We start from the raw sequence: 14,171 nt of genomic DNA, 5'->3' as shown, positions 1-14,171 counted from the left end.
ACACACACTATTCTCTGCTGCATGCTTGTCGCACAACACCGGGGTTTAAATGGGGGATGTTAAATTTAAGTGTGTATTTGTGTTAGGTACAGACAGGGGTCTGTTTGAGGAGGGGTTACATAATCCTGGTGGAGATAGAAGTGGACGCAACAGAGTGATATCATGGCTGAGACTGTTTTCTACATTCTAATAATATCTCTGCTTGCTCGTGGGCCCCTCGGTAGGGTAGGTACTTTCAAAACGCATCTAATCTGCCACGGATTCGCCTGGTGGCCACACTACTGGAGTTTTAGAGAAGTTTGTAAACCCCTACAAACTTATGAACCCTGTTTTTGTTTGACAACTCCTGGGCTACGTTTTAGTCTCGATGGACAGACACTGAGATGTTTGGAATGGAGGATGTAGACACTTACAGACACTTTGCTGATTCGTCGGGCTCCAATCACACGAGCCCCCTTTCCAGAAGAAACCAATCCACACTACCCTCAAGTACCAGTGTAGAACGCTGCGTGGATAATCAATTACAAGCTGCATCTGAGCCGTCCTGCACCTGAAACTTCTGTCTGTGACTCTGACTCCCTGATGCTAACAAACCAATGTTCAATGCTATCTCATCGAAACAGACTCAGGTCATTTCACCAGAGAGATGTGGAGGTGAACTGTTGGATCCTCTGTGTTGGCAACAGGCCTCTGCTCTATCAGTCCCTCAGTCTGGTCTGAGGCTTTAGGGGGATTACTCTGCTTTGACTCCAAACTTTCTTTAGATCAGATTGCATAATCGCTAAGACAGAGAAAAAAAGGCCACTGGTGAAGACTGCAGTGGACACAGAGGGGATGTTGTGTCCCTGTTTGGACTGAGAGACGGACAGGGACAGGGACAGGGACAGGGACAGGGGGCCACTGTCCCTGACTGTGGGGCAAGTTTAAGTGTGCTACATGGATTGTGACAAAGAGTATTTAGATTTGGATATTATGTAACAGGTACAAAATGTTGGTTCAGTTCCCTCTGTGATACAAACAGATACTTAGTGAACTTGTGTTTGTGTCGTACTTTATTGTGAAGGTTTTAGTAACACTCCTGATCCCAGGAGAGAACAAGGGCCAGTTATCATTACGACGGTTTGACACAAATATCTGACTGCATGAAATACAAAACTACATTTTTTACGAGTTACATTCAAAAGGTCTAAGTTCAGCTTCACTTTAACGTCATAATGTTCTTGGAGAAGACTTTTCTGGCCATAACTCAGGGACATGGAGGGGAGATCGGGTTTTTCAGTGTTTGGTGATTGTAACTGTCCGGATTTGGGAATCAAGCAAAGTTTACTTGTGTACTTTTGTTGTACTTCTTATTGTACGCTGGTTCAGGGTGTGTTATTGAAATTAGCTACTTAGCTAATGGAATTGCCATCTTCCTATAGCCAAGAGGAAATGTACACTTGTCTCTGCTCCCTTCTTCTTATCTTTCTTTTAAAGACAGTCCTAATCATGCATTTCACTTTCCTATTAAGGTTTTCTTAACTTCCCAAGAAACATAGTTTGTAAAAGCATAATGTGATATCATCCTCTCCATCTCTAGGTTCATGACAGTGACACTAGGACACAGGTTTATATGGGGAGGAGATGAACTAGGTGGTAATTTGTCATATAACACAAACAGTAGAAATTGAAATGGAAATGGAAATGAATTGCATTTTTGGTTCCTCTCTCTCTCTCTCACTCATTTAAATGGTTGGAGAAGTGTGCTGGGACACTGGAAATTTCCACATCCAAATATTCACCAAACATTTTTGTTGCCTGAAGGCACTGAAGCGTTCCTTGGCAGTTAAAGCCACCGTGAAGAATCATATTGATGCAGCTCTGGTACCAGTTTGTTTCTGGTCAGGAGCGAGAACCAGTTTGTGTCTGTGGCATTTACCAGGATGCTGACTGGAACAGGAGCTGACAGGAGTCTCACTGGACCCTTCAAAGCTTCTCCTCACCTCTAGAGTGAGATGGACAGATCATCAGATGCTCTTCTCATTTGGCCCCCTACATTTTCCCTTCACCGCCCGGCTGCTAACGACTGTTAATGACTTTTCCTGAGACGGAATGAAACATAATGCTCTGCATGGATGAACTGTCTGGCTGGTACATAGTTCATGGTGTGTGTGTGTGTGTGTGTGTGTGTTGGTTGTGTCTGTACTCATGTGTTGTTGTTAGTGGGGGACAAATATAGTCTCTACCTCAGACCAACGCTGCCTGAATGAAGCCTAAGTGGTGTCAGGTTACAGTTTATGTTAATGAGCACTTTTAAATATTTAGGCCTCCATATGTTTGAGTAGCATTAATTTTCTTTGTGTTTCACTTTGACACTTATTGTCGGACCACAAATAATACAGCATCCAGCCGTGGCCTTGGATCAGTTGTGGATCATTTTTTGAAGGTCAAAGAAACGCCCGTATTGATCGATATCTCACTTCTGCCTGTTTGAATTCTCCATCCATCACCTGGTGCTTTGTCTCCTCCGTCTTAGCACAGTTTGCACTCTCGCACATCGATTTGCATTCGTCTTTGATGCATTTTTAATGAGCTGCAAGTGAAGTGTTCATTAAGCCAGAGTGGGTTTGTGTACTTACATTTGACTCAGCGTTTTGAGGGAATGGATTGTTGGCAATAGCTCAACTGTTGCTGCAGGTTTTTCTATATCCTGCTGTGCTTAAAGCTCTTTGGACTTTAGCTCATTTTGCTTCTGGATGAATCTGCACCAGTCAGATTCGTTCAACTCAAAGATGGGAGCAGCCTCCTGTGGAGATCATTTACAAGGCCACATTATTTCTGTAACAAATTACCTTGAGCTGTCATGTACAGTAAAAACATGCTTTGTTAGCAAATCAATACCAATCAAGCCATTGGCTAAATTCTGCACATGAAGGTGAACAGCAGCTGAATGTCCTCATCTGTTGGGCTTCTCTTGAATGTTAAATCACTGGCCATTAGTAGTTATAGCAGTTAAGGCCTGAGAGGACATTTTGAAAGTGTTTGCATGGTTGTTATTTAGTAACGTCACTGTTGTAGCCAGTGGACATGGACCCCCAACTGTGCTGGAATGCAACGACATTCCCTCACGCGCACGCATCCACTAGTAAAGAGCGGCACATGGTGTGTTTGTCCATGTAAGCCTGAGCAGTAACATGCTATTTCCACTGTGAAGGGGGGGTATCTATTGCCACATGGGGTCGCAGCTCATAGTTCAGGGATCAGCAGGTCGCACAGTTGCACCATCTGTGCAGCAGAACCTCGGAATATCTGACAGAACCTTCCAAGTGCAGCACTTTGTATTCTGTAGAGTCAAGTTTTGCAATTCATTGTTTTGCTGTTGTTTTCCAAAGCATGTTGTTGTGTTGCTGCTTCACTCTCATGAAGAGGATTTGGTGACACAACCTGTTGCTCACTCCAGATTGTTCTAACATGGTCCACCCCCCCCCCCCAGCTGTGGAGTTATTAGTAAAGGCTGTGGGGTTGGGACTGCACACATTCTCCTCTGACTAATGTGCTCAGGATCACAGGAGAAGTACTCACCTCCTGGGGAGTAACTAAAAACACACCGACACGGACAGACACGGTCTAAGATGTCACTCATACACATGACCTTTCTGATCACATGAAGGAACGCCGGTGGAGGTTATTTGTGGAGGCTTACGCGTGGTCATCGCTGCCCAAATGAAAACAGCAGCAGTCGTAGCAGCACACACAGAAGCAGCCGAAACACAAATAGACCGCTCGCCGTAAAACGTCTCACAGGTGTAAAGTGACAGATTAGATTTCTGTGGCACAGACGGGGATGTTGTGAATCCGTGGATCGCTCATCAGTCACGTCATCGTCTGAAGTGAAGACGTGAACTTGTTAAAGAGGTGTGAGGACAGCGGGCTTCCATTTGATGTGAAGGAGGGAAGCTCATCGCAATCATCATCATCGTCACTGAAAGAAAAGTGTGAGAGGCCAGGGGAGGGACGTGGGGGAGCAGAGAGAGAAGAAAAGAAAGCTTTAAGAGACGAGGGGGGGGGTTAAACATCTGTGAGTCAAAAGAGGAAAATCAGATTGAAACCATATCATGTAATTTCCATTAAATTGCCGTGAAATGAGGATGTGAATAGAGGCCAAAGTCACATTTACAGTTGTAAAGTGATCTTCCAGCATGTTGATGTGTTTAGATGACACAACAGACTGAAGAGCTTTCAGACTCTGGGGGGGAAAGTTGTGCCTTCTTACTAAAAGTTGTTATAAGACCTCCTTATATTCTATAGAAGTCAGATCGGGACCCTCCCAGTTCACCCAGTGAGCCTCTCTCTCTGGTTTCTCCATCTGGCCGCAGCAGGGAGGGGTTTTCTTTCTGCTTCCGAGCTCGGAAAAGAAGCTCGTTCCATTACACGAGTGTTTTTGACACCAGCTGGCTAGAGGAGGGGGCATCGATCTGTATATGAACATAGACAGGACTTATTTCTGCCAATGTTGCTGTATGCGTTGATGAGATATACTTTTTAGTTTGTCTTTTATTTTAGCCACAGTTTTTACAGGAGTGGTCTCTTGAGTGAAAAGTCAGGGAAACTGGGCTTTAAGAAACTGTGCATCAAGGAAGTGGGTGTGTGCGAAGGCGCTGAACCTAATGGGACTGATGTCATTCTATCAAACTCTGGATCTCAGTGGCTCCTCGCCCTCCCACCTCTGCTCATGCACCGCCGAACAGGCTGTTGTGATAGACCTCCCACATACGCACACACAGCAGGGACAAGCCTTCAGACTAGTGAGAGCCACTGAGCAGCCAGCAGCAGCAGCAGCAGCTCTCCTGATCCGGCCAGACAGCGAGCTATTCAGGACACAGGGAGGAGGAGAAGGAGCTGTAGCCAAAACCAACTCCTCTAACTCCTGCTGTAATCCCTCATGTCCCCACCTCGGGGGGGCTCCTCCGCAGGGCTTTTCCCAGATCAGTTTGAGACGCTGCCGTCGTCCACTACTCTCTCAGGTAGGGGAACCTCCTCCTGACAAGGCGTTGATTTACTTTGAGGTAACTTGTGGATGTGCTGTAGTTGTGAGGTCCGGGGATGTGAACTTGGCTGAGACGTGGGACTGATCCTCTGAACTGTGTGAGTCACATTTAGCCACAGTGCAGGTGATGGGAAAGGTGGTGAAATGGAGAAAGCATGGGGAGCTCTTCTTTCATGACTTATGTCTATGTTTATCGGGATGATGGATGCATTAATGGTGTGTGTGTGTGTGTGCTTGTGTGTGTGTGTGTTTATGTGGACTGGAATGTTTGTGCAGCCCCTAATTTGATACTTAAGCATTTTCATAAGCTATATAAATGATTGATGATGGCTTGTTTTGGATCCTCCCGTCTTAGCAACTATATTTGTAGAGAATTCTCATGAAAAGCTTCACAAACACAGAAAATGTGCAGCCTTGTATGGCCCTTTATAGTCTGTGCTGACTATGGGAGTACTGGCAACTACCTGGAGTTTTGATTAACTTGGCTGACTAGACCAAAGGCCATTAGCATAAGACTAGACATGTCTGAGGCTACTCCTCTCCCCCCCCCCCCCCCCCCCAATGCGGTCCATTATTGTACCAATCAAAGTAAACCAAATGAGGGATTAGTCAGAGTAAACATACACCGAGTTTTCCTCTGACCAGGAACCACCGGATTGGTTTCTACCAGCAGCCTGGCAGGGGAACAGCTACAGTGCGCCATTCCCTTGGCAAGTTGCCTCGGGGCCAACCGAGGAGACCTCGCAGCATCCAGCTCGTGCACGCCCACCAAGCTCAGCCACAGAGCGCTGCATTCACCGAGCCTGCGATGGAGATATCTATAAGTTACAGAGGCACAGACAGCTTCTTTGTGCAGCTCCTGTCCCAGCTGTAGAATCTGATTCGGTTTCCCCAGCCTGCCTCTTTATGGGTTATGAGGTTCCTTGGTAACTGTAATGGACTGGGGAAGACAAATTATCTGACAAGGTATTGTTTTTTTCTCTTTGCCTTCCTGAACTATGTTGAACCACAGAAACTGTTACTGAACGGTGCTGAGGATGTGGGGAACTTGATAGTTTTTATTCGTTTCTCTTTTGAGGAACAGACTCATATATTTGGATATCTGTGATGCTCTGTTGGTGGTGGTGTGTGTGTTTTAACTTTTTTAGTATGACCATTATGCTTTTGTTTCTCTTTTGGCTTTGGAGGCCAGGGAAAGGACTCCAGGCCTTTCTTACTCTGTGAGTCCGATTTTCCAGTGATGACTAAATTCTTCACATTGGAACACCCTAGTTCCTCATCACTGGACATGGGTGTGGCTATGTGTGAATGTACTAAGTGTGTACACGTGCATTTGCACTTGGTGAACACAATCCGTACTGTACCCTCCCAACTGAGTTCCTGATCTAACGTTTGGGTCATTTTAAAAGGCTGTGATGTCCATTCACCTTCTGCTGTGCAGGTATTTCTCAGGTGACACAGATAAATCCAACATGGCTCGAGAAAGTGCAAAGCAGGCTCCTGTGATTCCTCATCGTTCTTTCCACAGTGGATGCCACAGACCCTGCTCATTTCCTGAAGCTGGCGGAATAGGTGGACATGGGCCAGTGTTTAATTTAACTGCAGCTATTTTGGCCATGCCCACACCAACACTCCACGTCTGTCTCCTCAGTCTTGCCTTGACAAACACTGTGTGCTTATATTTAGCCGATTACACATTTATTGCTGTAAAGGCCAAATGACCTGTGACTCTAAAAATACTTGGGTAATTCTAAATTGCCGTACATATAAATGTTGACTCGTTGCTGTGTTTGGTTAAATACAAATCGTTTAAATGGGATTTTAATCAGTCTTTCTCATACCTGTTGTTTCAGAAGTCATCCATACCCAAGGACCCCTGGACGGCAGCCTCTACGCCAAAGTTCGCAAAAAGGAGGCTGTTGAAGGAGCAGTCACAGCGAATGGCCTTCCTCCCACTGCTGCGGAACATGCCCTCCCCGTGGTGGACCACGCCTTATCAGTGAGCAGTGACTCAGGAAACTCCACCGCCTCCATCAAAACTGACCGGACTGATGATGCGGCAGCAGCCCCTCATGCATCCACAGTGAGCCAGACACACGTCCCTGTGGCTGAGGAGTCATCCTCGCCCCATCGCCTCACACCACCTGCCCAACAACCGATCAGTCCCCAGGAGAAACAGGAGCTGGAGCAGCTTCTGAGTGGACTGGAGGGGCCCATGCACCGACAGGGCTACCTGGCCACCCCGACATCTGCTGTTGGAGGGATGCTTCACCTGGTGCCTGCCCAGGTCCACGTCAATGGGCACACTAGCATTGACCGTGAAACAGACATTTTAGATGATGAGCTTCCTACCAGTCAAGAGGGCAACAGTGTGGACAGTCTAGGGACGTTCTCCTCCACTGATGGGAGGGCCACACCAGCCGACCTCTACTACCAGTCGGAGTCACTGATCAATGGTCAGGACCATGTGCCGTATCTGGAGCGCAGTGCTCCAGAAAAGCCTCTGGAGACCGTCCAGCCACATGTTGGCAGACCCGACAAACCTGTCACTTTAAGCCAAAGTGATTCAGCGCCATTATCGGTTACTTACATGGCCACCCAGAATGGCAGTGTGTACCGCTCTCAGTCATTCGGTGAAGAACCAAAGTCTATGCCACCAGCTCCTGCTCGCACCACAAGTAGCAGGGATGCCGTCCAGCGTGGTATTAATGTTTGGCAGCGGTTCGGTGTACCTGAGGAGCCAGTAACTGAAGGATTTACTTTTAGTTCACCTCCCTCTGTAGCAGTGATGCCCAGCCACCACAGCCTCCCACAGTTCCCTCATCGCCAGAGCGCCTCCCAGCAAGAGATTGAGCAATCTATCGAAACCCTTAATCTCCTCATGCTGGACCTGGATCCAGCTTCCACACCGGTGCCAAAGTCCCAAAGTGCTCCACTGTGGGAAAACAGTGTTGTAGTGACCACACAGCCGTCCTTTTCCCAGAGCCAAACCAGACCCTCCTACCAGGGTGAGTCTGCCATTCACTTTTCAGGTTCTGTGTCACCAGCTCTGAAGTCAGCTGGAAAACCGACGACACCAGAGCCTCCACCAGTCCATGGATCACTGAGTTACATCTCTGAAACCACTGGAACAAGTCCTCCCTCACAAGTCTCCCCTGCTGTAGTGGGACACTTCCAGCTGAAGCCCATCAACACCTATCCACCGAGCACACTGTCCCATTCTGCAGAGGTGTCTGAGCCCCAGAGAACCACTGCATCAGCATCACCTCAGCCGATAGAGAGTGAGGCCAATGATGACTTCAACGTGGAAGGTCTGGTGGCTCAAAGAGTGGCTGGTAAGATCTCATGCTTACATGTTTCTCCATTTGTTAACTTTGCTCGGTTCATTTATAAAAGGAGGTTGCTTATATTAATGTGATTTCATTCCTCCACCTGGGGAAAGAGTAACCACACGTGATTATGGCTTGTGACCACTTTACAACTTACTTCTACCTTCCATGTACTTTTCGGCGAGAACAACACAGCAGCTTTCTTAGCATGATGCCATGGAAAGATGAGTCATGAAGCTGTTTTACTTTCCATTTAAAGAGGTCCATTTTAGGACCAGTTTGGTACCACTTGTCTGGCCTGAGCACCTATTTTCTTAAAAGCCCCCCCCCTCCTCATTTCTCCCACAACACTTTAAATTAGCTGAATTGTGGTTGCAGCCCTCGACTGAAGCACCACAACACCGACAAGGAGACGATAACAACATCACCCGGTTGTGCAACAACAACTGCTGATGCTAGATTCCAAATGAAATGGTCATCATTAATTCATCAAGTGTTATTCATCATATCACCTGGCAGAACATTCAGGACAGAGCAAGTACTGAGGAGTAGTTGTTGATTCCATCAGCTGTGCACTGTGCACTCATCTCTCTTGGAAAACACCGCTCTGTTCCTATATCTCGTTTCCTGAATGTCACCTCATCCGTCTCCATTACTCAGGCTCAAACAGGAAGTGTTCTCCACTCCAGCAGGTTGACTGTCCCCAGATAAGCACATCAGACTTCCTGCAGAGCAGCGGGAACACGGGGCAAAGTCAACACACGTCTAGAAAGTGAACAATACGGTCCATTTCACTTTAGTGCCACTGTTCTCTTTATACAATAGTAAGTGCTGGTTTATCACCATTTGAAGCCAATGAAGGGTGCTGGTTCCTGTATTATAAAAATCAACCCTAAAGCTAAACAGTGTGTGGTTTATAATGTAGGATTCATAGGTTGCGTCACACTCAAGACCCAACATCTGTCAAAGAGATGAAATATGTGGAATATGTCCGTCACCTTCTTGTTTCTCTGTCCTGGTCATGGACCTCATCATCTGTCCCCTTTCCTTCTCCTTTCAGTTTTGTCGTCATCATCATTATATTTCTCTCTCTCTCTCTCCCTCTCTCATCATTCATCTTTTTACCCAGAATACTCGGCTCGTGCCCAAAGAGTCATCCCCAGCAGCATGACCTCTTCTCAGTCTGAGCACCGCCGTTCTCACTCCCTCCCGGGTTGGTTCTCCCATCCTGTCTGAAGGAACACTTCCAGAAAGAAGGAGTGTTCCTTCAATCCAGTTATACGTCTGTATCTTTGCCTGCGAGTGCAGTGGGGCCTTGGTTGAATCTAATAACTTATCCTTTCTAACTGTTGACTACCGCATCGCTCTCTTTTGATTCTCTTTCTCACTTTCATCTCAGTCATTATCAGGTTTGCAGAGCACCATCATCAAACTAACCATCTAACACTTTTCCTTTTCACATATTCCACTTACCCCCTCATTGCTGCTTGTTTTGAGTTTTTGCAATTTGCTATCTCGAGGAAATTATCCTGTTTTAACTGTTGCGCCGGGAAAAAAAATCTAAATTGGATAATGTTAAAGTTTCACAAGAACGAGACGGGGGGAAACACAAAGGAGCTTCTGTCTCTTACCAGGAGAGCACATGTCACAAGATCCGTTTTCCCAAATGAGGGGAACAATACCGAGGCCAGGATACACTGGCCTCATTCACGGCGGCTTTCTTCACTTGCACTGTTTTTGAAGATTTTACAAAGGGACACAAAATCTACGAGAGAGAACCGGCCCTACTTGGAAACACCACTGAGGCGGTATGTGTCCACTGGGAGACAGCCATTACAATGCAGACAGTATGGTTCTGTGTCGGGGGGGCAGTCTGCAGACAGCGTTTGAGTGATGCAACACTTTAAATCAAAGTTAACTGATCGACAACCGTTGAGTTAAAGAATTAAGTTATACTTGAAATAAATTAGACACAATACTATGATCGACTATGATACTATGATGAACGGACTTAGCCAAGAATGCAGTTCCCTCCCTCCTACCTGGGATAACCTGTGTCCAGTGCAGGTGTTACACTTATTCCCTTTTCTCAGAACAAAAGAAAACCCACGGCTCGACTATCAAGTTTATGCTTTTGGAACCAGCCTCATGCTTAATCCACGTGATCACTGGATTTCAAATAGCTGGAAAAAAAAACTAAAAGGGAGGAGAAAGAAAAGAGAAAGATATTCAGTCCCAGTCCCAGCTGGAAACCATTAGCCGTGGCCAGGGCAACGGCACAGTGTTTGACATTGCTCTGCCAGCGAGGAGCAGTGCATCGTGGGTACATCTGGTTCTCGGTTTTCCAGGGTTGGTGCAAAAGTGGGTGTGCTTCTGTTTGGGGGTGTTGACCCCTGCTTCTCGGAGCTGCCGTAGCACCCTGCCAACGCCCGGTGTTGGCAGGGTGAAGCCTCCAGACAGATGGCTGCGCTGGCACATGCTCGCCCCTGATTTCTTTCTATTGTGTAAAAAAATTGTGATTTACCGTCGATAATAGAAACACATGTGTTGAGACGATTCCACTCGCTTGACGAAGAGGTTTTTTAAATCGACGTGACGTTGGCAGTGAACTTCATCTCTAACTGTTTAGCTGTTCCAATTTTCACAGGTGCTGCTCCCTCACTTTAGAGCGAAATCGAGTGAATCAATAGGACTTTATATTTTTCACCGTTTCCACAACAGCCGGCTCGTAGGGTGTGTCCGTGTTGTTTTATTCCCCCCGTGTATGGAAATGACGGACAAAAGCCTTAAGTCATACTTTTAAAGTTCCTACAAGCTGCTCTTTGTTTTCAGATTGTCTGAGAAATACATTCAATCAGAATTGGACACATCAAGATAGCAACCCAGAGAAAAGCTACAGGGTAAACTGCTTCAGCAAACAGAATTTACTATCTCACCATTCCCAGGCGTTTCTTAAACCCATTATTCTTCCCCCTTCACTTTCTCCTGTTGACCTTTATCTGTTCCAAAGCTTTTCATGCGCCGTAGCCTCGACCTGCCAGTCAGTGGCATGGCATATTAGCTTAAATCTCTTAAACTCAAATCCTGTTTGTTTTATATCGGTGGCTTTTTCTCTCTCTCTCTCTCTCCCCCCCCCCCCTCTCTCTATCTGTGGCTCCCCCACTTCGATTCAGATTATCTCAAATGAGCTTACTGGTTGCTTTGAGGCGCAGCCAGATCTGGCCACATTGACGCATTAGATAGCAAACATTCACTTTGCACCAGCGTATAACAGAGAACATATTTTCTCCCAGTCTTCCAAAAAACACTGTTGCTTATTAGTTTCAGCTGACGCTACAAGAAAGGGAATATTTATGTAGCTATTGTCCAAGGTTGTGTTTTTGTTTTCTGAAAAAAAGTTTGTCTTGTATTTTGTTAGGGATATAACTTGGTGCAGCGGCTTTGATCAATGAACTCATGAAAGGATTTCCTTGTGATTGTGATTTAACAGGTTTAAGTTTGATCAGCCGACATTAACCTCGTGTGTGTGTGTTTGTGTGTGTGTGTGTGTGCATGTGAAATTGGAAAGTGTGAAGAGCCGCAGCCTCCCGCAAATGCTCTGTATTGTTTGATTGTCCTGCAAATTGCACACAGCAGTGAGCGTTCACGAAGCTTGGTAACTATTAACATCCGATGGAGGGAAGCAGCAGCATGGAGCAGCACTGAGGGACATTCTAACGCTCCCTCTCGTGTCCTCTCAGGTGTCCAGGCCCGTGTGCTGTCCCTGGACGAGACCGCGACTCTGCCTCGCCAGCGCCTCGCCAGCGACGGCCAGTATCAGAATGGTCCGGACGACGACCCGTCCCCTGATGTCCCAGTTCGATCCCCTGTGCGATGTGTGTCTCCGGAGTTTGTCAATGCCCTAGCGATGAACCCCGGTGGGCGGCCGAAGGAGGTAGAACGTTTATCTTTCTTCCACCTGATGTTGACGTGTGTGCTTTTGTTTTTCTTCCTCTCATTGTTTTTTCCCTCTACAGAGAAATATGCACAGCTACCGGGAGGCCTTCGAGGAAATGGATGGAGTCCCCGTTAGTCCTTCACCCACACTTGGTGGTGAGGTGTTTCCCCAAACCCCTGCCTTCCCCATCTCGCCGCAAACCCATTACTTCAACCTGTGTAAGTTCCCCCTCCGGCTGACAGAGGGCACTGTGGAGCTCAGACCTCACTAGTTACCCAATTTGATGAAACGATCAATGTCCTTAATGAAGATTATAACGAGTGTTGTTCTCACCCTTCTGCCAAAACGCAGGAAAGCAATTTCATCCACAGAAACAAAACAACTGACATTTATAAGATCTTGCAGAAACTTAAAAACCTCATGTTGAATAATTTCTTTCCTCCTTCTTCATCCTTGGCAGCATAAGCTTTGCCCTAACATGAGTATATTATATTTTTTGATTCATTTAACCTATTATAAAGATTTTTCTGTGGCGAGGTGGTTACTCAGCAATCATCAACTTATGCTCATGTTTAGTGGGACGATCAGAAATTTAACTTATGATAGAATCCAGTGAAGGAAAAACCTTTTCTTACAGTACTTACTCTCCTCGTGTTTTTCCATTTGGTACCACACGTTCTGAGAATAGAAACCAAATCCCTCCGGTTACCTAATCCCATTTTGGTTCAGATTGCAAACGGGCTGCTCTTCCCAGTGGCCGGTGAGCGAGTGGGAAGTTGCGGCATTCTGGTTCTTGTGTTAGCTCATCCGAATGCCTGAGAGGCCACGTCTCATAATGAATCCCTCCTTTTTCTCACAAGAATGTCTGCAGTCATCCAATGGAAGCACGATCGTACAAAAAATAAGAAACAGGAAAGAGAGGAGAAGCCAAGTCTGCAGAATCTTTTTAGAATAACAGAAAAACAACAACAAATATAGACAAACCAACTTATACACAAACAACCCCGAACCCCGAAGCCCCGCCCTCCTCTCAGTCTCGCTCCCAAAAACAAAAGTCGTGTGTTGGGTAACGTGTTGTTTGCCAACTCCACCAGTTACCTCATCCAGACCTCAATGTCTATCTCTCCCCGGGCACACCCATACAAATCTGGTCTTAAAAATCACACCCATCATATTTGTGACACCCGCTCGGTGGCGTCACATCGCTCCCCCCCCCCCCCTCCCCTGAGCAGGGACGGGTTTGTCTCTTCCCCAGTCGCACACAGTGGAGTTAACTGCTGTCATCAGTTAACTCAGTTTTGCAGTTAAACGTGTTAAAGGGACGCATGGTTAGTTAATGGATTAGTGCACGTGAGACAGTGTGATCTATACGTAGAGGAAACCACAATCCCCTCAAGTGTCCACTCGGCACCAGCCAGTAAAGGTGGGGCATCTAGGTTTCAACTTCAAAGAATTGATTTGGATTCTTTGGTAAGTGGAGGATGCACGTCTCTACCGGAGTTCCACTGTCCCACGACGTCAGCCATGTTGACCCCCCCCCCCCCCCCCCCATTCCCAAATCCCTCCCCCTCCTCTGTGCTCGGTCGACCCCCTTTACCCGTCACTTGTCACAGTCCTTCACCGCTTTAGCATGAGAGCCACAAGAGAGCAGCACCGGCAGCAAGGTGGACACAGTGTGGAGCCAACACACACACACACACACACACAAACACACCCACACACACATCAGTCATATTAGTCCCATTAGAGACAGTTAACACACAAAACCACGTTTAAGATCTGCACCAAATTGCTCACAAACATAAATATCAGTCCCCTTAATTTGCCAGATTTTTAAGATCCTTGAATTAAGAAATAAGGAAATGCTGAAAAACATCAT

The 14,171-nt window shown here is 46.6% G+C and overlaps 1 protein-coding gene across 5 annotated transcripts in view; it reads left to right on the top strand.

Annotated features, from left to right (window-relative positions):
• Window positions 1–14,171, top strand: part of tns1b (tensin 1b) — a 116,229-nt gene that overhangs the window by 89,594 nt on the left and 12,464 nt on the right. For 4 of the 5 annotated variants that reach the window (XM_053439499.1, XM_053439497.1, XM_053439496.1 and 1 more), the window contains 3 exons: window positions 6,880–8,361; window positions 12,096–12,289; window positions 12,372–12,510. In XM_053439499.1, coding sequence (XP_053295474.1) covers window positions 6,880–8,361; window positions 12,096–12,289; window positions 12,372–12,510 — 1,815 coding nt within the window. The remainder of the gene's footprint in view (window positions 1–6,879; window positions 8,362–12,095; window positions 12,290–12,371; window positions 12,511–14,171) is intronic. The other variant, XM_053439500.1, reaches the window with a different exon arrangement.

Source organism: Pleuronectes platessa, chromosome 14 (genome assembly GCF_947347685.1).
Source record: "Pleuronectes platessa chromosome 14, fPlePla1.1, whole genome shotgun sequence".
Classification (NCBI taxonomy): domain Eukaryota; kingdom Metazoa; phylum Chordata; class Actinopteri; order Pleuronectiformes; family Pleuronectidae; genus Pleuronectes; species Pleuronectes platessa.
Note: the sequence above shows the minus strand (reverse complement) of the source record. Positions and strands in the feature narration are given on the sequence as shown.